The 26,709-nt window shown below is 40.5% G+C and overlaps 1 protein-coding gene across 1 annotated transcript in view; it reads right to left on the bottom strand.

Annotated features, from left to right (window-relative positions):
- Window positions 1–372: 372 nt before the first annotated feature.
- The window catches only part of LOC117368551 (rap guanine nucleotide exchange factor 6-like), a 43,111-nt gene continuing 16,774 nt past the window's right edge, over window positions 373–26,709 (bottom strand). Inside the window, exons 3-10 of the mRNA XM_033962283.1 lie at window positions 25,849–26,232; window positions 20,744–20,955; window positions 18,655–18,778; window positions 15,465–15,685; window positions 13,011–13,127; window positions 4,367–4,791; window positions 4,226–4,300; window positions 373–387 (exon numbers count right to left, since the gene is read on the bottom strand). Coding sequence (XP_033818174.1) covers window positions 373–387; window positions 4,226–4,300; window positions 4,367–4,791; window positions 13,011–13,127; window positions 15,465–15,685; window positions 18,655–18,778; window positions 20,744–20,955; window positions 25,849–26,232 — 1,573 coding nt within the window. The remainder of the gene's footprint in view (window positions 388–4,225; window positions 4,301–4,366; window positions 4,792–13,010; window positions 13,128–15,464; window positions 15,686–18,654; window positions 18,779–20,743; window positions 20,956–25,848; window positions 26,233–26,709) is intronic.

The raw sequence follows: 26,709 nt of genomic DNA, 5'->3' as shown, positions 1-26,709 counted from the left end.
TATCAAAGGAAAGATAACATCCATTCCATCAAAACTAAATAGTAAATGTTGCTATACCATGCTCTCTAACTTTGCTGAATTGGCATATAACAATAACATCAGTACAATACAAAATATAATTATTAATTAAGGACAAAGAAACCCCAACTGGGCAGTAGTTGTCGGTCATAAAGTATAAGTAATAGTAAGTCACTGTTAAAGAACAAATCACAAACTGTGACTGAATACTGGCACATGTAAACATCATATTTTTCAATGGAAGTTGGAGAAACGTTACTTCTTGGCAGCTCTTTTTCTGTATTCTGGGTGTTGTCTTGCTGGTGAGTGACGCGCAAGATCCAGCTGGGTTTATTTGACTGACGTTCTCGGACGTCACAGTGTTGTCACCTGCAGCAGAAAGTGAAATAAAATCAAGATGGAAAAGCCAAAGGATAGAAACATAGAAACATAGAAAAAGATGGCAGATAAGGGCCGCGGCCCATCTAGTCTGCCCACCCTAATGACCCTCCCCTATTTAGCTCTGTGCAGAGATCCCACTGACGATCCCATTTCTTCTTAAAATCAGGCACGCTGCTTGCCTCGATCACCTGAAGTGGAAGTCTATTCCAGCGATCAACCACTCTTTCGGTGAAAAAGTATTTCCTGGTGTCGCTGTGCAATTTCCCGCCCCTGATTTTCCATGGATGTCCTCTTGTCGCCGTCGGACCTTTGAAAAAGAAGATATCTTCTTCTACCTTGATACGGCCCGTGAGGTATTTGAACGTCTCGATCATGTCTCCCCTCTCTCTGCGTTCCTTGAGTGAGTATAGCCATAATTTATCCAGCCGTTCCTCGTATGGGAGATCCTTGAGTCCCGAGACCATCCGGGTGGCCATTCGCTGGACTGACTCAAGCCTCAGTACATCCTTGCGGTAATGAGGCCTCCAGAATTGTACGCAGTACTCCAGATGGGGCCTCACCATGGATCTATACAACGGCATAATGACTTCAGGCTTGCGGCTGACGAAACTCCTACGTATACATCCTATGATCTGCCTAGCCTTAGATGAAGTCCGCTCCAGTTGATTGGCAGTCTTCATGTCTTCACTGATGATTACCCCTAAGTCCCGTTCTGCAACAGTTCTTGCTAGGATCTCGTCATTTAGGGTGTAAGTCTCGCGTGGATTTTGACTGCCAAGGTACATGACTTTGCATTTCTTGGCATTGAAACTCAGTTGCCAGGTCCTAGACCATTGCTCCAATAGGAGTAGGTCATGTTTCATATTGTCCGTTGTGCTCTTGCTTGTTATGTTACACAGTTTGGCGTCATCGGCGAATAACGTTATTTTACCGCGAAGCCCCTCAGCCAAGTCCCTTATAAAGATATTGAAAAGGATCGGGCCCAAGACCGATTCCTGCGGCACTCCGCTGATCACTGCCGTCGTTACGGAGGGGGTGCCGTTCACCACCACCCTATGAAGCCTACCACCAAGCCAGTCCCCAACCCATTTTGTCAAAGTGTCACCTAATCCTATAGAACTCATTTTGCACAACAACCTGCGGTGAGGGACACTATCAAATGCTTTGCTGAAGTCCAAGTATACAATGTCCAAGGACTTTCCAACATCGAGCTTCCCTGTCACCCAGTCAAAGAAGCTGATTAAGTTGGATTGGCAGGATTTCCCCTGGGTAAATCCATGTTGACGGGGATCCCGTAGATTCTCCACATCCAGGATCTTATCTAATTGGTGTTTGATTAGAGTTTCCATTAGTTTGCTCACTATTGGTGTGAGACTCACTGGTCTGTAGTTCTCAGCCTCTGTCCTGCAACCTTTTTTGTGGAGTGGAATGACGTTAGCCGTTTTCCAGTCCAACGGGACTCTTCCTGTACTAAGGGAGAGATTGAAGAGCGCGGAAAGTGGTTCCGCCAGGATGTCCCTTAACTCCCTGAGCACCCTGGGGTATAGGTTGTCTGGCCCCATTGCTTTGTTAACCTTGAGTTTTGACAACTCACAGTAGACACTGCTTGTTGTAAACTTGAAATTACTAAACGGGTCTACTGAGCCATCCTTTTTTTGTAGCTGAGGGCCGGAACCTGGCGCCTCGCAGGTGAAGACCGAACAGAAGTATTCGTTTAACAGTTCAGCTTTTTCCGAGTCTGCTTCTACATAGGTCCCGTCTGGTTTCCTAAGGCGTACTATCCCGCATGTGCTGCGGTTTCTGTCGCTAATGTACCTGAAGAAGGATTTATCGCCCTTCTTGATGTTCTTTGCTAAAGTTTCCTCCATTCGGAATTTGGCCTCTCTAACTGCTGTTTTGACGGCTCTTGCCCTAGTCAAATAGACTTCTCTAGAGTCCTGAGATACTGTATGTTTGTAGGAGATGAACGCTTTTTTCTTCTCTTTTATGAGGTCCGAGATCTCCGCAGAGAACCATTGTGGCTTATTGTTCCTGTGCCGTTTGCTCACTGATTTTATATAGCGATTGGTTGCCTCCTGAATGGTAGCTTTCAGAGTCAACCACAGTTCCTCTACGTTATCTGTTCCTGCTTGGTTTTGTAGTGCTTGATGGATGAAATCCCCCATACCCTCAAAGTTGGCGTTCTTGAAGCTAAGGACCCTGGTCAATGTGTTAGTTTTGGCTAAACCCTTCCTGAGTTTGAACCATATCATATTGTGGTCGCTGGAGGCCAACTTGTCGCCCACTGAGACCTCAGTGACACTTTCACCATTGGTAAGCAATAGGTCCAGTATTGCCTGTTCCCTCATTGGCTCCAATACCAGTTGCCTCAATTTAGCTCCCTTCATAGAGTTCAATAGTCTCCTGCTGCTGCTGGATGCAGAGGAAAGTGTGTTCCAGTCCACATCAGGCATGTTGAAGTCTCCTAACAACACTGTATCCCCACGCAAGGTGATATTCTCTATGTCACCGATTAATTCTATATCTATGTCATCCTGTTGCCTTGGGGGTCTGTATACTAAGCCAAGATACAGGCATTTGTCATTCCCCCTAGTCAAATTTACCCAAAGGGATTCCCCTGTGTACCTGATATCTGTGATTCTGGTGACTTTAATATCATCCCTAGTGTATATTGCTACACCACCTCCCATTCTGCCCTCCCTGTCTTGGCGAAGAAGGTATCACCATGTCCCACCCGTGGGAGTCGGTGAGCCAGGTCTCAGATATCGCCACCACATCCAGGTCAGCGTTTCTCATTTCAGTCTCAAGTTCCAGGATCTTGTTGCCCAAACTATGGGCGTTGACGTACATAGCCCTCCATGTAGCATGTTTGCTATGCCTCCCTGGGGCTGTTCCTGCTTGAGCTGCGTGGACCTTTTCAGTACTTGTAGTTTGTGTACCTTCCCTAGACCCAGTATTGCAAAGTGTACCTACCCTAGGTTCGAAAGTGTTTGTACTCTGTGGGGGAATAACTGTTTGAGCTACTTTAATTCTTTTAGTACAGCTTGCAATGTGTGTACCCTCCCTAGACCTGGAATTACAGTATGAACCTACCTTAGACTTAGAAATGTGTGTACTCGCCCCATACTTAGAATGTGTTTACTCATCACAGTCCCAGACCCAGAATTGCGGTGTTTGCTTACCCCAGACTCAGAAAAGTATTGATGGCATAGCTCGTCAGATAGGTTGTTTGTGCTTGTACCCTCCCCCAACATACCTAGTTTAAAGCCTTGTTAAGTAGGCGGGCCAGTCGGTGTCCAAGGACGATCTTCCCTCTTCTAGTCAAGTGTAGCCCAACTGGTCCCTGTAGTCCTAGTAGTGTCTCTCCATGTTTCAGGAACCCGAAGTTCATCTCCTTGCACCAATCTCGCAGCCAGTCGTTAGTCCTCTGGATGCGATCCTCCCTGGCTCTGCCCTTGCCCCTTACAGGGAGGATCGAGGAGAAGACCACATGTCCATACATTCTCCTCAGCTTCTCACCCAGGGCTCTGAAATCTGCCGGTATGCTATCCTGGGTGCTCCTGGCGGTGTCGTTTGTTCCGACGTGGATGAGGATCATGGGGAAGTGGTCCTGAGGCTTGATGAGTCTATCCAGGCAAGCGGTTACATCCCGGATCCTGGCCCCTGGCAAACAGCAAACCTCTCTTGATTGCAAGTCTGGTCTGCAGATTGGTCCCTCGGTGCTCCTCAGTAGCGAATCTCCAATGACAACCACTCTGCGCTTCTTATGGGTGGTTCGTCCTGGTGTCTCTGGAACTGGAATCTCCTGTTGATCATCTCTCTGTACCTCATTGTCAGGTTCGTCCTGTAGCAGTTGGAATCTGTTCTTCAGGGTGATCTGCGGGGTCGATGTAGAACAGCCCTGTGTGTGAGAGAAAGAGACAGAAGATGAGGAAGGTCTTCTGCGTTTTCCTGTGGAGGAAGTTACCAGTTGCCAAGAGTCAGCGTCCCCTGCCTCCTCCTGTATTCCGATGGTTGGTCTGGAGGTTTCAGGATTGGTAGTTTGTTTGGGTGTCGCGGGTATGGTCACATTAGGTTCCTGTTTGGTGATCTGGGACAGTTCCTGGATGACACCGTCGATGAAGGTCTCGTCATCTCGAATGCTTCTTAAGCGCTGGACCTCTTCTCTCAGGTTCCTCAGCTCCAGTAAAAGGTTTTCATCTGGCTGATCCGTTACATCTGTCTGTGTAGCAACTGTAGACATTTTCAAGGGGATGGCCTCGGTCTGTACAGAGACCTCTGTACTCCGTCCTGGTTTCCCCTCCATCTGCACATGTGCCGTAGCCACCCCCTGGATATCCTCGGTGACTGTACTGCCTGTCTTGATTGAAGTCTTGCTACTTCTGGTTCTACCTGCCATTTTAGAAGGTGAAAATTATTTAGAAATCCCTTTTTTTTTTTTTTTTTAGATAGTTATAGTTTTTTTTATAGGTTAGATAGTGTTGAGGTTATAGTTTTTTGTTATAGGTTAGATAGTGTTGAGGATATAGGTTAGCTAGTGTTGAGGTTTAAGAGATAGAGATAGTCAGTAGTCAGATGATTGTTAGTTAAGACTGTCTGTTTCTTAGTGGGCTAGGGAGGTCTAAATGGTTTGAGGAAAGTGACTGGTGAGGTCTGCCTGCTTAGAGTGAAGGTTGTAGGTGCTTGGTGGTTTGGTAGAGAGTGGAAGGATTTGGTAGGAAGTTGGTAGTTTAGATTGTAGTTAATTTGGTAATTAGTAGTTGTAGAAGCTCAAGTACAGATTAAAGTTGAAGGTTATTCCTTTGAGGCCCTTCTTGAGGCCCTTCGCAAAGGCGCTCTCGCTAAGGCGAGCGCCTTTGCCGCTCGCCTTCGCCGCACGCCGAACGGCTGCGTGCCATTGGCTCGACCACTTTTATGGGGGAGTCAGCTGGTGACGTCGGGGGGTGGGCGGATATATCTCTCGCCTCTTTCCCCTCGATTCTGCTAGGTCTGCTCCTGTCCTTCTGCTTTCTCCTCTGCCTGCTCGGCTGCTTTCACTCGCTCTCCTCTCCTTACTTTTGACCCCCTCTGCACAGTCTGCCTCTCTCTCCGCTTTCACTTGTTGACCTATTGCTGTCCCCAACAATTTAATATTATTGCTAAATAACCTCTATTACTTAATTAAATTAAGTGAAATAGGTCTCACTGATACTGCACTTAGTTGGTTTAATGATTTTTTAAAAACTGTAGTAATCATAGTAAATGAGTGTGTAATGAAGGTATACGTGTATCATTGAGCAGGGTACCACAAGGTTCTCCCTTATCACCAATCCTGTTCAACATTTTTATGAGCTCCTTGGGAGCTGTTTCTTTAGATCAAAATGAATGTCTTTACTTATTTGCGGATGAAATTTTTGTTTAGGTTCCTGTTCTTAAAGACCTAGTTAGCACCTATCCAAATATATGACTGTTTAACAAAGATTGGGCTTCTTCCTACTTATTGAAATGGAACATAAATAAACCTAAAGTTTATTTATTTAAATGCTTATTAATCACACCAACCATAGTTCTGAGTGATTGCCTATAAAATGTATACAATAAAATTGAACATAAACCCAAAACAGGTAAGAAGCAAGTGCCGTTGCTGCTCTGGTCTAGCCAGGGCTCCCTTTGGAACACTCTTGCTGCACCTCATGAAGGTCATGTGACTACAGACTTCCAGCTTGCTTCTTACCTGGATCTTGCACTGACCAGTGGGCGCCATAATGTACTGCTTTTCTTGCAAGACAAGTACTTTCCACGTATCTTTCACCCTAGGACTAGCAGGGACCCCTGAGGAAGATTTGTTTGTCGAAACACGGACCGTGTTTGGTCCAGTGTTCCCAGAAGACTAGGTCCTTAAGGTGTTAATGTGGATTGCTACATATTTATGCATTTTTAATAAAGTCCATCTCAGGAACATCGTCTCTCCACAGTGTTTCTTTGCTTTGCTTTAAAAGAGCATAGAGCAGTTTTTCTCTTTTCAGGTGGTTTTTATTTGGAATGCTTTTCTTCTGCACATTAAGGGCCTAATTCTTTTTTTTTTCAATTCTTTATTCATTTACATCTTACATCAAGAACACAATATTACATCAATTGAATCATATACATCACTTGAAATTCTTTCTATATATCATCTTAAATACATAAATTAACTCCCTCCCCCACCCACCCTTTTCACAAATATTGTAATCAAAAATATCATACATGTATTATATTAATAATATTGATTGAACCTTTAATATAACAATACACCACCCCCTTCCCTAAAATTATAATATATACTTACAGTGTAAAAAGGCGTCTAATCATTACAATAAGTTATCAATGGCCCCCAAATCTTTTTAAAATTATTATAATTCCCTGATTCTAAATAAGAAGCCCGGTCTCAGCAGCCGCCTAAGGGTGTCCTATATAGAATCACTTCTGTCCTGATGGACAGACACCTAATTCCACCTAACCACCCCGATTCTCTAATTGGCATCTATGTCACAGGCGCCAGTTAGAGAATCTCGTTGCTGCTGAGCTGAGTACAGCAAGGGAATCTCCTTGTCGTGATCAGCTCAGCAGCCGTGGCAGGAAAACCCCTAGCAACAAAGTTGGCTAGCCGGAGGGATCCCACTCCCTCCTGCTGGAACCTCCCGCCCAAAGATCACCAGCAGGGAGATGCCCAGTAACTTCTGCAGGTACCTCCTCCTCCCCACCCCCCCAATATCCACAGCAGGAGGGATACCAACTCTTTCCTGCTAGCACCCCCCCCCCCAGAAAATCACCGGCAGGAGGGATGCCCAGTTCCTCCTGTTCGAAACTCCCGAACTCCCGAACATCACTGGTAGGAGGGATGCCCAAGCCCTTCTCCAGAACTCCTTCCTACCAGTGATCTTTGGGGGTGGTGGGGGGGTTCCTGAAGGAGAGAGTGGGAATTACTCCTGCCGGTGAAGGTGAGTAAGAATCCCTCCTGCTGGGGACATTCAGGGGGTGCTGGCAAGAGGGACTGGATATTTCTCCTGCTGGCTGACTTCACAGCTGGGAGGTTCCTGCTGTGGCCACTCAACTGATCGCAGCAGGGAGATTCCCTTACTGCGATCAGTTTAGCGGCCATGTATAATTGAAATGTCTACATTTTAGGTGTCTTTCGTGGCCCTAGGGAGGTATCTAAGACTGCTTAAGCTCACCCAAGGCCACTTCCAGGTAAAACCATGCCCATGTCCAGCCTTGGGCGAGCTTAAGCTTCCCTAAATGTCTCTCTGACCAGCGACAGATGTCTATAATGTAGGTAGCCTGCCTCAGGGTATTTAAAAAAAAAAAAATTAGATCCCGATTGGCTGTTTAGATAGCCGTAGAATGCCTACCACTGCGTACAATTGGAATGCTGTTTCTAGAATCTGCCCCTACATCTGTCTGCTTATGCTTAATTTTGAAAACATCTAAAAGCTTTTCTTTTCCAGAATTACTTGATAAAAGATGATTACTGACTCTTTTATTGTTCATATTCTTTCACTTGCAATTCCCAATTACCCCTAATTCTATAAGAAGTGCCAAAAATTACACACACAATTTTGGTCATGTACTCAAACTGAACACAAAATTTAATTGAATAATAGCTCTAATTGGTATTTTAACAAGTAGTTATTGACATTAATTAGAATTAAGGGTTATATGCCTAAATTTTACGCGCAAACAGGAACGGTGCAGCAATGGGTGGATTGGGGTGTTTTTTAAATTACTTGTGTAATCTGGTGAAGCTTGATGAATGGTCAAACAATTGGCAACTAAGATTTAATGCTAAAAAATGTAGGATCATGCACTTAGGCTGCAAAAAAGCAGGAGAATCGTATAGTATAGGAGGTGAGGAACTTCTGTGCATGGAAGAATTGCGGGACTTGGGAATGATTGTGTCTGATGATCTCAAGGTGGCAAAACAGGTAGAAAAGGCAAGGTCAAAGCTAAGAAGATGCTTGGGAGCATAATAAGAGGAATGGCCAGTAGGAAAAGGGAGGTAATAATGCCATTGTATAAATCCTTGGCGAGGCCGCATTTTATTATTTTTTTTTATAATTCTTTATTCATTTTTAAACTTTCAGCAAGTGCACAATATAAGTAATACATAGATTTACTAACATCACTTGATAAATCTATCAAGATCATAACAAAGGTATATATATCTAAACTCTTCTTCCCCCCTCCCTTTCCATACAATTATTTAATTGAATCAATCTTTGTCATATTTCTTTTTTACATTTTTTTTTTTTTCATTTATATAAACCCTCCCCTTTCCCTTCCAATCATAAATAATGTTAAGAAAATGGTGTTTATTCATTACAAAACAATGTCAATGGCCCCCATATTTCATTAAACCTTTTATAATTTCCATTTTGTATTGCTATTGATTGTTCCATTCTATATATGTGACATAGTGAATTCCACCAGAAATTAAAATTAAGTCTTGTGTGATCTTTCCAATTTGTAGTAATATGTTGCATGGCAACTCCTGTCATAATCAATAAAAGTTTGTTATTACTTGCCAATATCTGACTCTTTTTCCTCATAGATATGCCAAATATCACAGTATCATAAGTTAATGCTACAGGATTATCTAATAAAGAATTTATTTGATCCCAGATCGAATTCCAAAAGGCTAATATATAGGGACAGAAAAATAAAAGATGATCCAAAGTCCCTTTTTATTTATAATTTTTCATTCTTACAATAATTTAATTTTACATAAACTTCAATTAATACATGAAAAATTGTGATTACAAGTAATTCATCTTATCACATAAAATATAACCCTCCCCTTTCTTCATTTCTTAAATCCATATAATATACATTCCCACCCTTCCCCAACCTAATATATCCATTACTAATGTGCTATGAAACCTGATCATTGGAATATCGAGTCAATGGTTCCCAAATTTTCTTAAAATTATGAATATTTCCCTGTTGTAATGCTATTGTTTTTTCCATTTTGTATATATGACAGACTGAATTCCACCAATTAATTAATTAATTAGACTGACTTCTCACGACATGACCACCCGATATCCACCATCTTGAGAACTAATATCGGGTGGTACGTCGTGAGAAGTCAGTCTAATTAAGGGATTGTAGCCCCGAGGAAACCCCCTTTAAGGGTGAAACATGTTGGCGTACTCATTCCTTGTCAACCACAACCACCTCGGTTAAGTTAAGTATTGATTCAAATACTATTTAAATACTATTTATTATATTATATTCAAGTTGCATATTCCTCAAAACTCATTAAGTTAAACATAAGTATCGACCCGGTGACGATTGGGTGCTTAAAGCCAAGGGTTATGATCTTTTATTGAACTCTTGGTTGCATCTCTGAGGGCCGTGAGATAAAGCAAGTTAAAAGTAAATAGAAGGTATTCAAGGGAGGTCTACAGCACCACCCCCATTTATGGTCTAGATTAGATAATAACATATACATTGGATCTGTGGCTCCTAAGCAGCAGCCTTGCCGATTGTGCTTTGCACATAATAAGGGCCATATGAGCCTTTTCAGAAACGTCACCTCTTCTTAAATTGATCCATTTATAGTCCAATCCTTTGTCCTAGGTCTAGTGGACTACTGCAATATCCTCTACCTACCATGCCCCACAAACTTGATAAAACAACTACAGACTGTACAAAATACAGCCCTCAGACTGATCTATTCACTTGGAAAATTTGACCATATCACCATTGCCTACCTAGACTCACACGGGCTACATATACGAGCTCGAATTCAATTCAAATTATACTGTCTATTATTCAAAGCAATAAACGGTATTTCACCCACCTACCTAAACAATCGCCTAAATCAGAACCTTACAACCAGACAAAGGAGAACTCAGACCCCATTCTCCTACCCCCAACTCAAAGGTACTCAGCGCAAGAAGATGTATGACAACCTCCTAGCGACGCAGGCAGCGAAACTAGACCCCTCTATCTCTAACCTGCTGACAGCAACAAGCGACTATAAATCATTTTGAAAAGAAATCAAAATCTTGCTGTTTAATAAATTTATCCAGATATCCTAACTCTCCCCCTCGTCCTTCCCCTCCCTAGAAAATTTCCCCCTTAAATTCCTACTCCTCTTGTAATTTCTCCTAAACTGTAATTTCCCTGAAAAAGTCCAGTTTTCTTCTGATGTAATCTTCAAACGTCTTCCTTTCTTACAATTTCTCCTCAAAGACTCAATTACATAACAAGCCCCCTAAATTGTAACTCTCCTGGAAATGTCCAGCTATCCTCTGATGTAATCCGCCTAGAACTGCAAGGTACAGGCGGAATAGAAGTCACTAATGTAATGTAATTGGTAAGTTGGACTATGCAAACTCATTTTTTAATAGTTTATCAAAGTGTGCCTTGCAGCATTTTCAGACTATCCAAAATCCTACCTTTAGGCTCAGTTCTGATGCCCGTTCTTTAGAACATATTAGTTACCTATAGACTACCACACAAAGTGTAAAGTACTAATCTTGGCCTATAGGGCATTCTATACAGGCTTACCTCATTAACTTCCCGATTGATTGATTCCATATATTCAAGGCAGTCCTCACAGTCACAGGACCAGAATTGTTGAGTAGTTCCATCATTAGCCTGAGCTAGGCTGGATTCAACGAAACTACCGTTTTGTTTTGTTTTGTTTTTCTTTTTAGCACCTACTCTTTAAACTTGCTTACTTTATACATTACTACTAAGTTTAAGAAGGTTCTTAAAACCTATTTTTTTTCCATTGGCATATCAAAGAGCTAGGTATTTGGCACCTGATCTACAGTAGATGTACTGTGATGATATTTTATGCACGTGTAGCTTTTTATTCATTCCATTATATGTACTGTTTATTTGAATTTATGTCAATATTTGTGAACTGCTTTGATTAAATTTTATTTTTTTTATAAATCTTTATTCATTTTCAAAAATTACAACAAGTGTACAACATTCATTCAGAAATACCTTAATTCATCACTTGACATTCTTATTTGTATTACTTCAAATAAATAATTATATAAGAAACCCATCCCTCCCTCCCAGATACCAATTTGAATTACTCCAAATAAATAATTATATAAGAAGCCCACCCCTCCCGCCCATATACCAATAAATAACAATTATCAAATTTTAAATTTTAAAATAGGAACTATATCCAATGTCACAAATAGGTAAATACAATAAATTTTAGTCAATATCCTGACATATCTACCTCCCCTCTCCCAATCCTCTGGAGTACGGTAATGTGGAACATAAATTTGAAAGGATGACAAAGAATCATAGGCCAAAAGACAATTTTAGGCTAGACTGATAAGAAAATTTCTGATGTGCTATTCTAAGTCTAACAAGAATTTTTTTTTTTTTTTAGTTTTAAATTCTTTATTCATTTTTGTATGTTACAACAAGTGCATCAATTAACCTCATATGAACTTAAAGATACACACTTGATTAACTCTCATATAAGCATAAAGTTTAACATTTCATTACAAATTAATATTTTATAAAATTTTAAATATTATGTAAGAAATCTAAAATTTATATCATTCTTATTGAATATAATAATCCCCCACCCCTCCCTCCCTATTCAATAATACATAAAATTTTTGGAATTCGATCTGGGATCAAATAAATTCTTTATTAGATAATCCTGTAGCATTAACTTATGATACTGTGATATTTGGCATATCTATGAGGAAAAAGAGTCAGATATCGGCAAGTAATAACAAACTTTTATTGATTATGACAGGAGTTGCCATGCAACATATTACTACAAATTGGAAAGATCACACAAGACTTAATTTTAATTTCTGGTGGAATTCACTATGTCACATATATAGAATGGAACGTTCAATAGCAATACAAAATGGAAATTATAAAAGGTTTAATGAAATATGGGGGCCATTGACATTGTTTTGTAATGAATAAACACCATTTTCTTAACATTATTTATGATTGGAAGGGAAAGGGGAGGGTTTATATAAATGAAAAAAAAAAATAAAAATGTAAAAAAAGAAATATGACAAAGATTGATTCAATTAAATAATTGTATGGAAAGGGAGGGGGGAAGAAGGGTTTAGATATATATACCTTTGTTATGATCTTGATAGATTTATCAAGTGATGTTAGTAAATCTATGTATTACTTATATTGTGCACTTGTTGAAAGTTTAAAAATGAATAAAGAATTATAAAAAAAAAATAATAATAATACATAAAATCATCCTTACTGTGAAAACTATTCAAATACTCATGTATTATATAATAACAAAAAGTAAAACCCACCCCTTTTCCCCCTAATCAAATATCTTATCATGGGAAAAGTTAATCATTCATTACAAAAATCTGTTAATGGTCCGAGAATTTTTTGATGTGCTCTCCTAATCCTACATTCATATCCTTGTTGACTGTCAGTGCTGGCCTGCAAAGAGGCTCATGGCCATGGCACTACAGAAAGTAACAAAGTGTGCAACAACCTTTGTAGAGTTTTTAAAAATGTAACTGGATCAGGAAATAGCCTTCCATGGTACTTGTCTATAACCCAATGTAGAGTAGTAATCTCATTTGTTGGAAATATCACACCCTGTGTAGCACTACCTTCGCACTGAGTCCTCAGAGTTGATACTTGGAGCATAGTGTTCTGGGTACCTTCGGACTGTTTCTTGTCAACAGCCTCCTCTGCCACACCAATGTACTTCTGGAAAGAACCTGTGCCTGTGGAAATAAAAAAGTTGTTGACATACCTCTGTGTTAGAGAAGTATGTGACCTGAACTGAGAATATTTCATGAGACAAGGAAGTACAATTTCTCTCACTCTTCAGAATAAAAAAGTATTTTGAAATACAGATGTTTGCCTAGCCTGGTTGCTCAAGTGGTACGTATTTTGCATTCCCATACAGAAGGGTCACATTAGTAAGTATAAAGCAGAAACCTCAAAGGAGAGCTTTAAGGAAGATTCCAGTTTCCCAGCCTAAACATCCTTCAAGGCTATTTTGCCCTCCACAAAAAGGGTGGTCTTTTTGGTCACCGTTGCTACCAAAGTGTAATTTCAGTTTTCAAGCTCTTCTTGAGAAATGTGACATGGCCTGGCAACCCTGCAAGGTTGTTAAGCTCATTGCCAGATAATCTGTTCCAATGGCTTACTAATTTGATAAACTCTGTACTATAGCATACATTTGAAAGATATGGGAATAATTTTGTTAAATCCCTTATTAAAAGGAGAAGACCTGGATCCCATAATTTGTAGCTAATCTTCCAACTTTAACTAAAGTCATAAAAGCAATTGTTACATTACAGGTTCAGGAATATGTAGAACGTTTTGATTTGATGGATCCTTTTCAGTCAGTTCTTCTGGTGCTTATGTCTACAGTAAAAAATGACTTTGATAAAAATCTGGGATTGTTGCTGATGCAATTAAATTTATCTGCAGCATTTGATTTAGTCAATCATGACTTGCTTTGGGCTTTAATGAATAGGATGGGTATAGGAGGGAATATTTGGGAATGGTTGGAAGGTTTCCTTAAGAATAGAGGTCTTCGGGTTAGTTGGCAAGAAAATCTTTCACAACAAAGGGAGATGGCCTAAGGAATTTTCCAGAGCTCTCCCCTTTCTCAAATTCTTTTTAACTTATACATCAGAGACTTAGGTTTATTCCGCCAGGAAAAACATATTGACTATTTTTTCTATACTGATGATATTGTATTAATCTTTCCTGTATTATTTGACATGTCTTCAGTTAAGGTTTTGATGAATGATGTGTTTATGGTGGTTTATGTCCCAATTGAAGTTAAATTCAGATATGACAAATGTAGCTCCAAAATGCGGTTTGGTTGGATGTAGGCTTAACTAAGGATCAATAATATGATCATAAAATTATAGTGTAAATTTAAATTGTTGTGTAGAATGAAGTTTTATAGAGAGAAGTTTTCTGCAGGTTATAGTAAAGTCCTTAATACCTCATTGGATTATTGTAATGCTAGGCCTTCCTGCCAAACAATTATAGATTTTACAAAATGTTGCTGCTAAACTTATACTGTGGGGGAAATAGATTTGATCATGTTACTCCATTGCTACGAGAAATGCATTGGTTGCCAATTGAGGCAAGAATTGAATTTAACGGCTTGCTTTTTATTTTGATGGCTTTGATAACAGTATATCACTCAACTAGCACTTCCTGAAAATTGTGATTGGTACTACAATACCATCTTGTAAAGATTGTAGATTGCTCTCCTCTAGGACGAAAACACTGTTGGGACCTGGCGCCATCAGATGTTCTCCTAAAGTAGGTATCAATTAACCTAGACACCCTAAAGCTCAACCGAACTGGGAGACCCAGAACAAAAGTTAAATCAAAGATGAGACAAAGAGCTTGGGAAACACCATCTACTGTCTGCTGGAGATAGAGATATTCTGGCTGACCAAGGAGCATAAGAATAGCCTTACTGAGTCAGACCAATGGTCCATCAAGCCCAGTAGTCCGTTCTCACGGTGGCCAATCCAGGTCTCTAGTACCTAGCCAAAACCCAAGGAGTAGCAACATTCTATGCTACCGATTCAGTGCATGCAGTGGTTTCCCACATGTCTTTCTTAATAACAGATTATGGACTTTTCCTCCAGGAAATTGTCCAAAGATTTCTTAAAACCAGCTATGCTATCTGCTCTTACCACAACCTCTGGCAATGTGTTCCAGAGCTTAACTATTCTCTGAATGAAAAAATATTTCCTTCTTTTGGTTTTAAAAGTATTTTCCTGTAACTTTAACGCGTGACCCCTAGTCTTGTAATTTTTGACAGAGTGATAAATCGATCCACTTGTACCCGTTCTACTCCACTCAGGAGATGAGGTGTTTTATTTTGGAGGGTTGGTACAATGGGCCAACTCTGTTTGATAAAGTACAGTTACTAATGCTGATGTTCTCAACATTTTTCAGATAAATACTCATTATTGCTATTATTATGATCTCTTTTGGATTTGAAATTTGGTCATTATAGACCTCACAAGAAATTTTGTGAATGAAGCTATGCTATTGCTTGCTTTGAGGGCAGAACTTACGAAGACTGTAAGCCGGTTCACACTGCAGTGACATAAACTGCAATTTCTTCTCATCCATCTCTATGTACAGGTTGGAGAGGTACTGCTTCACCTGCCGGGCCATCTGTGTATCCTTATACAATTTCTTGGCATTGACCAATAAGCTTTTCCGGGTTTGTTTTATGCGGGCAGATCCCTGTGCAGTCAGCAGTTCTGGATAAGTGCTACTTTGGCTCAGTAATCTACAAAGAACCAGAAAAAGAAAACCAAACAACGGTCAACTTTTGTCCAGACCTTAGACTTAGTGGGGATGGGCGGACCCGCTATGCCTAAGGCCTGATTGGTCCAGGCATCTAGAGCCTGGGCCAATCAGGCCTTAGGCTTCGGCGGGATGGGCCGGGAAGGGGCGGGCCCGCTTAATTTTGACGAGGCGTGCCTGCCGGCTCAAGACGTGCAAGACCCATCTAAGAACAGGTTCGGTGGAGTGGAGGTTTGGGGGTTGTTAGCGCCGGGGGGGGTGCATCTTCGGGCAGGAGGGATTGGACACCCTCCTGCCAGCGAAAGATATTGTCGGGGGGGGGGCAGTCGGTAGTGTCGGGGGGCGGTCGGTAGTGTCGGGGGGGGGTGCGTCTTCTGGCAGAGGGTTTGGGCACCCTCCTGGTCAGGGGGCCACGGCCCGCTATACTTATAGCGGCAGAGAGATCCCTTGCCGCGATAAGTGTAGCGGGCCGTGTCTAATCTAACCTGATTCTCTAACCCGCGTCTGTAACATGGACAGAATTTAGTTTAGGCCGATTCTGAATAGAACGCCTCTCCTGGGCGTCCTATACAGAATCAGGGCCTAGGTGTCTTGCGGGCCTCGCCTTCAATATAGGCGGCCTGCCTGGGGAGCATTTTTTTATTTTTATTTTTTTTATAATTTTTTATTCATTTTAAAACTTTCATCAAGTGTACAAAAATTGCAACACAATAATATAGATTTAACCACTTGTACATCTTATCATTATAACTTATAGTTGTAAATATAACCCTCCCTCTCCCATCCTGAAATCCTTTTAGTAATTTTTATTTTTCATGTAATAGAAACCCTCCCCCACCCCACCCTTATCTTACATATTAAAAATAGAAATATTAGGAAAATGGCATCAATCATGACAAAAGGATGTTAATGGTTCCCAAATTTTAATGAAGTTTTTATAATTTCCATTTTGCACCGCTATTGATCTTTCCATTCTGTATATGTGGCAAACTGAATTCCACCAAAATTTAAAATTGAACCTACTATGGTCTTTCCAGTTATTAGTAATATGTTGGATGGACTAGAGGGAGGGTGGGAAGGGGGTTACATTTATACTTATAGATTATAATGATAAGATGTTCAAGTGTTCATGCTAATTGTGTTTATTATGAATATTTATTATGAATATTATGAATGGCTACTCTGGTCAAAATCAATAAATTAAAAAAACGTGCATCCCGATTGGCTGATTAGACAGCTGTAGGACGCCTACAGCTGCCTAAAATCGGGACGCACTTTTAGAGAATCAGGCCCCAAGTGAACAATATTACATCAGTTAAATCCTATACATCACTTGAAAATTATTCCTTATTATTATTTCAATACATATTTTAAATCCCTCCCACAAATAATCCTTTCCACAAATAATGTAAATCAAACATATCATACATGTCTTTCCAATTTCTAGTAATATGCTGATTGGCAACTCCTGTCATTATTAATAAAAGTTTATTATTATTAGATGAAATTTGACTTTTTTTGCTCATGGACGTTCCAAATAGAATTGTATCGTATGATAGAGCTACATGATTTTCTAATAAGCCATTAATTTGGGACCAAATTGATTTCCAAAAGGCCATAATACAGGGACAAAAATAATGTAGATGATCTAGAGTCCCTGCTTCCAGATTACAATGCCAGCATCTATTAGACTTAGAGCAATCCAACTTTTGTAATCTAACTGGGGTCCAAAATGCTCTATGTAACAAAAAGAACCAAGTTTGTCTCATAGATGCAGATACTGTACATCTCATTCTCCAAGACCAAATTTGTGGCCATTGAGATGCAGAAATTTGATGCTTAATCTCAATGCTCCAAATGTCTCTAAGACCAGTCTTTGTTTTTTTATTCATAAATCCAGATAGCAATTTATACCACTGTGCGGCCTGGTGTCCGAGAAAATTGGCTTGAAAGCATAAAAATTCCAGACTATACTGATTGTTAAGATTTTTCCATTCAGGGAACCCCTCCTGAATAGCCTGCTTCAGTTGCAACCATTTAAAACTTTGTGACTTATTTAGGCCATATTTATGTTGTAACTGCGAAAAATCAAGCAGTTTTCCATTTGAAATAACATCATTTAAAGTTCGTATGCCTGCAATAATCCAATACTTCCAAACAATTTTAAAACCGCCAATTTTTTTATAAAATCATATATTTAAAACCCTCCCCCCACCCAATACTACATGATGTATAAATAATAGAAAAATGGCATTTAATCATGACAAAAAGATGTTAATGGCTCCCATATTTTAATAAAATTTTTATAATTTCCATTCTGTACCGCTATTGATCTTTCCATTCTGTATATGTGACATACTGAATTCCACCAAAAATTAAAATTAAGCCTACTATGATCTTTCCAGTTATTAGTAGTATGTTGGATGGACTAGAGGGAGGGTGGGAAGGGGGTTATATTTATACTTATAGATTATAATGATAAGATGTTCAAGTGTTCATGCTAATTGTGTTTATTATGAATATTTGTACACTTGATGAAAGTTTTAAAATGAATAAAAAAAAATTTTTAAAACCACCAATTTTAATCTTGAAGTTTAGCCAAATGGGTTGATTTGTTGATTTATGTATTGGGTCAGGTGTTAAATTATTGACACAACGTAAGGTCTTTCATGTATCTATCAATATTCTATTCTCTTTATATTTCCTAGGCATTGTTACACTAATAAAATGAGAGAGATGTAAAGGAAACATGAGTCTCCATTCCAAATATAACCAGTCTGGGATGTTTTCCATGAGTTCTGGGAGGACCCAATACATACCCTGACGTAAAATATAGGTAAAACCCGACTAAACCACAATTAAGGGCATTATCTCAACAAATACATCTTTGATGTGTTTACTGCACCCAAATTACAACTGTGGTACCTACAATACATATTCATTTCCACTCACCTTTGTTTGAATATGAGGGCGGGAGCCATATTTGCAAAGGCCATTTGTGACACAGTGCGGATGTTATTTGCAATAAGTCTCCGCTTCTCAAAGTTGACCAGACCTTCCACCATCGAATCATTCCCTGTGGGATTGGCACAACACTGAATCAATTACACCAGCACTGGCTAGGCAAGCAACTCATCTTCGTTTAGGATTAGTCCCACACAGTAGATGTCGAAAATGCCTGGGATTGTGTAAAATGCACAAAAGCAAGATTTTCGGACGACCAAGCAGCCAGCATGCTTAGCAAACTGTTCACAGAGAGCTGAGCAGAGCAGAAGGGCACTCTAAGAGTTACTGAAGTCAATGTCAGATCAGATGTCCAAGGGAAACACATTGCATGGTGAGCCCTCCAAAACCCACCCAAAACTCTACACCACAACAATAGCTCTTATGCCTGCAGGTGTCATCTTAATGTCGGTACAGTAGGTTTTGGAGGGCTCACATACAATATATGCAAGTTATAGTGACATCTGACCTGGGACTTTTAATGTGACATTCACTGCAGTAACCTTTAGAGCAGTGGTTCCCAAACCTGTCCTGGGGGACCCCCAGCCAGTCAGGTTTTCAAGATATGCCTAATGAATATGCATGAGAGAGTTTTGCATACCTGTCACTTCCATTATATGCAAATCTCTCTCATGCATATTCATTAGGGATAGCTAGAAAACCAGACTGGCTGGGGGTCCCCCAGGACAGGTTTGGGAACCACTGCTTTAGAGTGTCCCTCTGCTATGCTGTGGAGATGTATTATGAGCCATGTGAATCTGTAAGACAGACTGAAAAGTACTCTTTTTTCCACATATGAGTGGTGGGAGGGGGGGTCGGTGACCACTGGAGGAATAAGGGGGCCATGAATTAATCTTTCCAGTGGTCATCTGATCAGTTTGGGCAGCTATGTTTTAATCCTTATTCATTTTTAAAACTGGACATTTTGTTAAAAGTCTGATTATCTCTGCAGAATGTCCAAGTCCTAAACCCGACCAAAACGCGCCTCTAACATACTCCCTTAAGGTTTAGATGCACTGGAGAGAACGTGACCAGAAAGATGTCTAGAAACTCTGCTTTGAGAATGCCAACATGGACGGTTGGACTAGTTAGATATCCAAATGCTGGTTTAAGCTGCCTTATGGAAGTTTATCTTTTTTGAAAATGAGTCCCAAAATCTACAGCACATACCTGGAAATTGCCAGTACACCCACTAAACTGGCAGATTGTATAGGCAAAGATTAAGAGAATAATTTCCAAAACATTTCTGCCAATAAAACAATATATTCAATAGAGAAATGGGCTTTTCTAAAATTGTATTCCACATGTACATAAAGTTAGTTTTGTATAACCTGTACATGTGTAACTTTAATCAGACTTAGAGGAGATATTCTTGGAGGCAAGGCTGAGGAGATGTTTGCGTTTATCTGCAGACTTCTAAAAATACAGTGATACCTTGGAATCTGAACGCCCCAGTACTCGAACAACTTGGAATCCAAACTAAAAATTCAAGCAAATTTTGCCCCAGAATCCGAATGTCCTGCACAATGTATGTTTGTGCCCTCTCGTTCTTGTAGTTGTCGAAAGTTTGAAGAATCTGTCCCTCTCCACTTTCTCTATGCCCTTCGTGATCTTGTAAGTCTCTATCATATCCCCTCTAAGTCTCCGCTTCTCCAGCGAGAAAAGCCCCAGTCTCTCTAATCTTTCAGCGTAATGATATGGTTATTGTTTAATTTAAGCAATGATTTACTATACAATGTTTAAATTTAGTGCTGGCAGATCATATTTGGTTAATAGATATTTTCGTGTATAACAATCCCGAGATAGTCAAAATATTTATGTGTTATAGTTATATAATTGGGATTTAGATTTTCAATATTTTTTGTTTTATGCACTGATGTTATTTTGCATTGGGGTTATTCTTTTACACTTGGCCTTTTTTAATGTTTTTGTTTTTGAAGTGCCTTCACCTAGTTATTTCTGGTCTGCAGAAACTACAAAGGATTTCAATGTCATCCTGAGTCTACGTGCGTATTTGTGGCTGTGTGAGATCCTGTACCTTCATGAAGAAAGAAGAGATCCTTCTTCACAAGTGGGAAGAGAGGAATCACTGGAGGCTGCATGCTCTGGGTTCTGAGGCTATTGCGGTAATTTCTCATGTTTCCTGATGGACTGAAGAAATCCTGGAGGTCTTCAAGATATATCTTATATTTGTTTGGCAATATTGCCCAAGTGCCTCTGAGCCGTGTGACCGAAGAATGAGTTAATCCGCTGTAAACAGTTACAATGAAAAGAAGACAAAATGTTAATGCTGCAGCAATCTTAACCTAGCTAATCACTTTATTTTCCACATATCTACATGCAACAGTAGGAGAAAGTATGAATTATAGTGCTGTATACATATTTCTCCTGCCTGGTCCTAAAAGTTATCATGTCCATTCCAGTGACAGCTGGCAACATCCTTTAGTTCAATAAAAACCAAGAAGCACATCAGTCCAAGATGAAGACATCTGATTTAATAACAAATATCCTTAGATGACACCTTGCAAATAGTACATTATTAGTGCAGTGGGTTTTCTTTCAGCTACCTGCATTCCTAGTAATTAGAACTGCAATTTTGATCTCATCTTTTTTCTCTGCGTGAGCTTTCTGCACCTGATTTATGAAGGGGAGTTCAGGGAGGAATTCAAAAGGGCCTCACAGACATTATGGCAGCAGTAGCTGTCAGAGGCTCATGTCAAGGCTTCTGGTAATTTCTGGAATTAGACCCAATTAGAAGCCAAGGTAATGGCATTGCATTGTGTCTGCGTATGCGCAAATGCCATCTGGGGGGCGTGGCAGTATGGGGACCTTTCTCGCCCCATGGAGCATTACTATCCATGTAGCCCATATTAGACTCTTATGGGAATCTACATCTCTGGCAGAGGGGAATATATAAGAACCGGGCACAGGATACTGGTACCTGGCTACTCAAGCAAAGGTATTTTGTTTTGAACGATATAATCTGTATGAACAGCACTGACATTTGATATGAACAGTGCTAATTTACCATCTGAATTTCCATCAACCTACCCTATATACTGTAGAGCAGGGGTTTCCAAAGTCCCTCCTTGAGGGCCGAATCCAGTCGGGTTTTCAGGATTTCCCCAATGAATATGCATTGAAAGCAATGCATGCACATAGATCTCATGCATATTCATTGGGAAAATCCTGAAAACCCGACTGGATTCTGCCCTCAAGGGCCCCTGCTGTAGAGGGTAACATATTTTTGTGAATGGAGAAGAGGAGAAAAGGTAAAGGATATCCTGTGTAAATAAGTTGGAACAGTTTTTCTATTGAACCACATCTTTCATCGACTGAGAAAGTAAATTCAAGTTTGGAGTTTAACATCTGGTGTGTTCTACATTATTGTGTGAGTGGAGGGTCTGATGCTAGCTTGCTCAGCCCCCAGCTCTAATGTTGGTCCTGGCCCTGGTCTGGACAAATATAATGCTTTTGTGCCCCTCTTGCTATCATCTGGGCAAGATCTAGGCAACTGCCTAGCATCCCTTATAAGAAGGGGGCTTACATACATAGAGACAAAACTAAGCCAATCCAAATGGTATTGTAAATACTTTTCTGAATGGCATATGGATAGGTCAAAATGATATGCAATCTTTGCAGTTTGCTCTTCAGATTCTATACGCATCTTCCCCAACTCCTAATAACAAGAATGAGATGTTATTCACAGATCTTTCTGAGGCACAAAGGTTATCTTTTTGGCAATGCTGAGGGAGATGTACTTAGCAATTTCCTCCTACAGCCTTCATTCCCAGTTGCCTGAAGATTTATCCTCTATTCATAACCCTTTCCCATTCTCAACACTAGTTTAGTCATTGCAGTGATGGGCCTTGGCCACAGAAAATGCATCAGGGCTTTCTTTGGACCCCAGCATTGAATATTTAGCTTTATCACCACCGGCGGGCAGTCATAGTGACGCCCATTGCTGGCAGAATATCAGGCCCTATGAGTTTTATTAAAATCTTCTTTATATTCAGTGTAATCTGTTCAAGAGTATAAAATCTTAAACTGGGTGCCCAAAATATACAGAATGTGCTGAATGATGATGCTCCCTCTAATTTTATGAATCGTTTGCCCTCCAAAATCTCTTCAATCTTTGAACAAATCACTTTTAGAAGAGTCTTCTTATCAACAGATCAGGTTAGAGCAGGGGTAGGCCATTCCGGTCCTTGAGAGCTGGAGCCAGGTCAGGTTTTTAGGATATCCTCAATGAATATGTATGAGTTGGATTTGCATGCACAGCCTCCTTGTGATGCAAATCTATCTCATGCATATTTAGTGTGGATATCCTGAAAACCTGACCTGGCTCCGGCTCTCGAGGACTGGAATTGCCTACCCCTGGGTTATATTTAATGTTCTCAGACCTGTTTTATGGAATACTTGCCCCTTCAAATTAAGGAGGGTCTTGAGTCACGTCTCCTTTTGGATGTTGTTATAAGCTCACCTATTTAGGACAGTATTTTTTCAAGTTAGACTAGTTACAAAGAGCAAATGCTAGAGCAGTGGTTCCCAACCCTGTCCTGGAGGACCACCGGGCCAATTGGGTTTTCAGGCTAGCCCTAATGAATATGCATGAGAGAGATTTGCATATAATGGAAGTGACAGGCATGCAAATCTGCCCCATGCTAGCCTGAAAACCCGATTGGCCTGGTGGTCCTGCCAGGACTGGGTTGGGAACCACTGTGCTAGAGGATGCAGTTATGCCAGTGGCTGATACTATGATTCATCTTATTGATTATGACTTTAGTTGCCTTTTTTATTGTTGTTGAAATGTTTAAGTAGGTTTCAATTTTGCTTTGTCCAAGTTTAATTAATTTATTTGTTTTTCTGTCACCTGCTTGTGGGCTATAAATTTTTTAAATAAAGATGCTAGTTCTGACTGATCCAGTAGCTCAAAACTGAAAAAGAAATACAATTGCATTACAGTATCAAAGAGGTGACAGGCTACGGGCTCCTTTTATCAAGCCACACTAGCGGGGTTAGCGTGTCGGACATGTAATCACGCGCTAACCCCTGCGGCAAGCCAAGAAACTAACGCCTGGTCAATGGAGGTGTTAGCGACTAGCGCGGCAGGTGGTTTAACGCACGGTATTCTGCGCGCTAACCCCTACCGCGCCTTGATAAAAGGACCCCCGAGTCTTCATTTCAAAACTCCAATACTATATTAAGCTGGCGGGTAAACAAAATATGTGCGTACAATCCAAAAGTAACCAAATGAAATTATGCCATTTTGGATAGTTGGAGCTTGAAGACAAAGCTCCATCAAGATTAGGAGCAGGATTTTTGCCCTATCTCTCTCCTCCCCTTCTTATCCAAACTACTTGAACATACTGTTCACTGCCATTGCCTGGACTTCCTTTCATCTCAAGCTATTTTTGACTCACTTCAGTTAAGCCATTCCACAGAAACTGCCCTAGCTAAAGTCTCCAATAACCTGTTCCTGTCCAGATCCAAAGGCCTCTAATTTATCCTTATCCTTCTGGATTTATCTGCCGCTTTCGACACTGTTGATCACCACCTACTCCTTAATATGCTGTCCTCATTGGGATTCCAGGGTTCTGTTCTCTCCAGGTTTTCTTCCCATCTCTCCCATCATACTTTCAGTATATGCAATGGTGGATCCTCCTGTGCTGCTATCCCACTATCAATTGGTGTACCCTAAGGCTCTGTCCTGGGACCTCTTATTTCCCCCATCTATACTCATTCCCTTGGTGCTCTGATTTCCTCCCATGGTTTTATGCTGATGACTCCCCGATCTACCTCTCTACACGAGAAATCTCTACAGGAATCCAGGCTCAGGTCTTGGCCTGCCTGTTCAACACTGCTGCCTGGATGTCTCACCACCATCTAAAACTGAATATGATTGAGACAGAGCTCCTTATCTTTCTCCCTAAACCCATCTCCCCACACACCCCTTTCTCTATTTCTGTGGAAATCATTCACCTCCTCCCTGTCTTGTCAGCTCACAACCTCAGGGTCATCTTCAACTCCTCTCTCTCCTTCTCCACTCAGATTCAACAAACTGCTAATGCTTGTTTTGTTTCCATTTATAATATTACCAAAATCTGACCTCTCCTTTCCGAGTACACTACCAAACCCATATCTACACTATCATGAACTCTCGCTTAGATTACTGCAACTTGTTTCTCTCATGTCTTCTACTCAACCATCTCTCTCCCTTTCAATACTCATATTCCATGAGAGCCGCCATGCTCACATTACCCCTCTCCTAAAGTCACTTCATTGGCTCGCCATCCATTTCCGAATATAGTTCAAACACCTCTTACTGACCCACAAGTGCATTCATTCTATAGCTTTTCAATATTTCTCCTTATCTACCTCTATTCTCCCCCTCCATGAACTCCATTCATCTGGTAAGTCCCTCCTATCCATACCTTTCTCCTCTAACATTACCAGATTCCATCCCTTTTAGCTTGCTATGCTATATGCTTGGAACGGACAACCCAATTCATTATGTTAGAGCAGTCTGTAGCAATCCTCAAATCCAAGTTAAAAGCCTACTTTTGTAAGGCTGCTTTCAACTCCTAACTACCACTCACTGTAAGATACCTATGTCCATTGCTAGAAATTCCCCAACCCTTATAGGACCTGTATGTCTGTCCAAATTAGATTGTAAGCTCCTCTGAGCAGGGACCGTCTATTACATGAAAAATAATAGTAGTAGATATTCACCCAAGTTCTTGAAGCAGTCATTTATGATAAAACATGCAGAGTCGGGCAAAGTAGGGGAATTGCAAATGGACTTCGAATTGAAGATAAGTGATTTCTTGATTTTGGCACCTATAAAGTGGAGCCTGATGAAAATAAAGGGCCCTCCTTCTAAAAATCATTGAATTTGTCACTTTTTTACATAATTTCATTTGGTTATTTTGGTGGCACTGGGGAGCTGGATTGTACACACATACCAAGTCCTCATTTAACATTGTACAAAATATTTCTGGTAATATTTGTCACTATTTAAGTTGCTTCTGGCATACTGTTTCAGGTTTCCTCTGTCTGACAACTTCACTACCCCATGTTTAGGCTCTGGAGACCTGAGAAGTTATGAATCAACAAAATATAAATCAAAGAATAATACTCTACCCCATAATTGCAAATGCAGCGTTGAAATTCTTGCATTTCTTGCAATGCATGGCGATTTTAATAAAATGCTTGATGGTCTTCATTCTTCTTTTCTGGTTGGCTTCGCTCAGTGTTTCTGTCACCACCCAGATTGTCATGTTGTTACTGAGCTCCTCATATTTTTTCAGGTGAACATGCCCTGCTCTTGAGCCCAGCCTGAAAAGCTCCTCGATGTACTCCGTGGGGTCGATGTTTTGGAGCATTTTTAAATCCCTCACGGAGAGCTGGGTGGCCACCTCTACAGTACAGAGTTGGAGGAGAGACAGCTTGCTCTTTTTCAGAAGCTTCTGGGCAGCCTTATTTGAGCACAGATGCTCCATTTTGTTGTTGTTCTTCAGATAATACCTTTTAATGAAATGACAAAAAAAAAGACAGATCAAAACTTTCTTGATATCTACAGTACTGTGTAAGCTGTAAATCCCTTACCATTGTTTCCAGTAACTGGTTTTCCCAACATTCTAAAAAGTGATTTTGAAGGTGCAGAATAAAGTGGACAGGGTCATCGTTGCAAGTCCAGAGAAATGGTTTTGAAATTACACACAACCAGGTTTCTTGGTGGCCATAGAAAGCTAAGGTCAGATGCACCCACTCAGCTGCACTCCATGGGGTTTCTCTTTGTGGGACACAAGCCATAAGCATTGCTCGTGTAACTTACAGGACAGTAAGACAAACCCAGAGGCCGGTGGGAGGCCACTATAAAATCTACCTCTTTTGGGATCTACCAGGTACTTATGACCTGGTTTGGCCACCACTGGAAACAGGATTCTGGATTTGATGGGCTTTTGGTCTGCCCCAGTATGGCAACACTTATGTTCTTCACTT

The sequence above is a fragment of the Geotrypetes seraphini genome, chromosome 10 (genome assembly GCF_902459505.1).
Source record: "Geotrypetes seraphini chromosome 10, aGeoSer1.1, whole genome shotgun sequence".
Classification (NCBI taxonomy): domain Eukaryota; kingdom Metazoa; phylum Chordata; class Amphibia; order Gymnophiona; family Dermophiidae; genus Geotrypetes; species Geotrypetes seraphini.
This window is presented reverse-complemented; position numbering and strand designations above follow the sequence as displayed.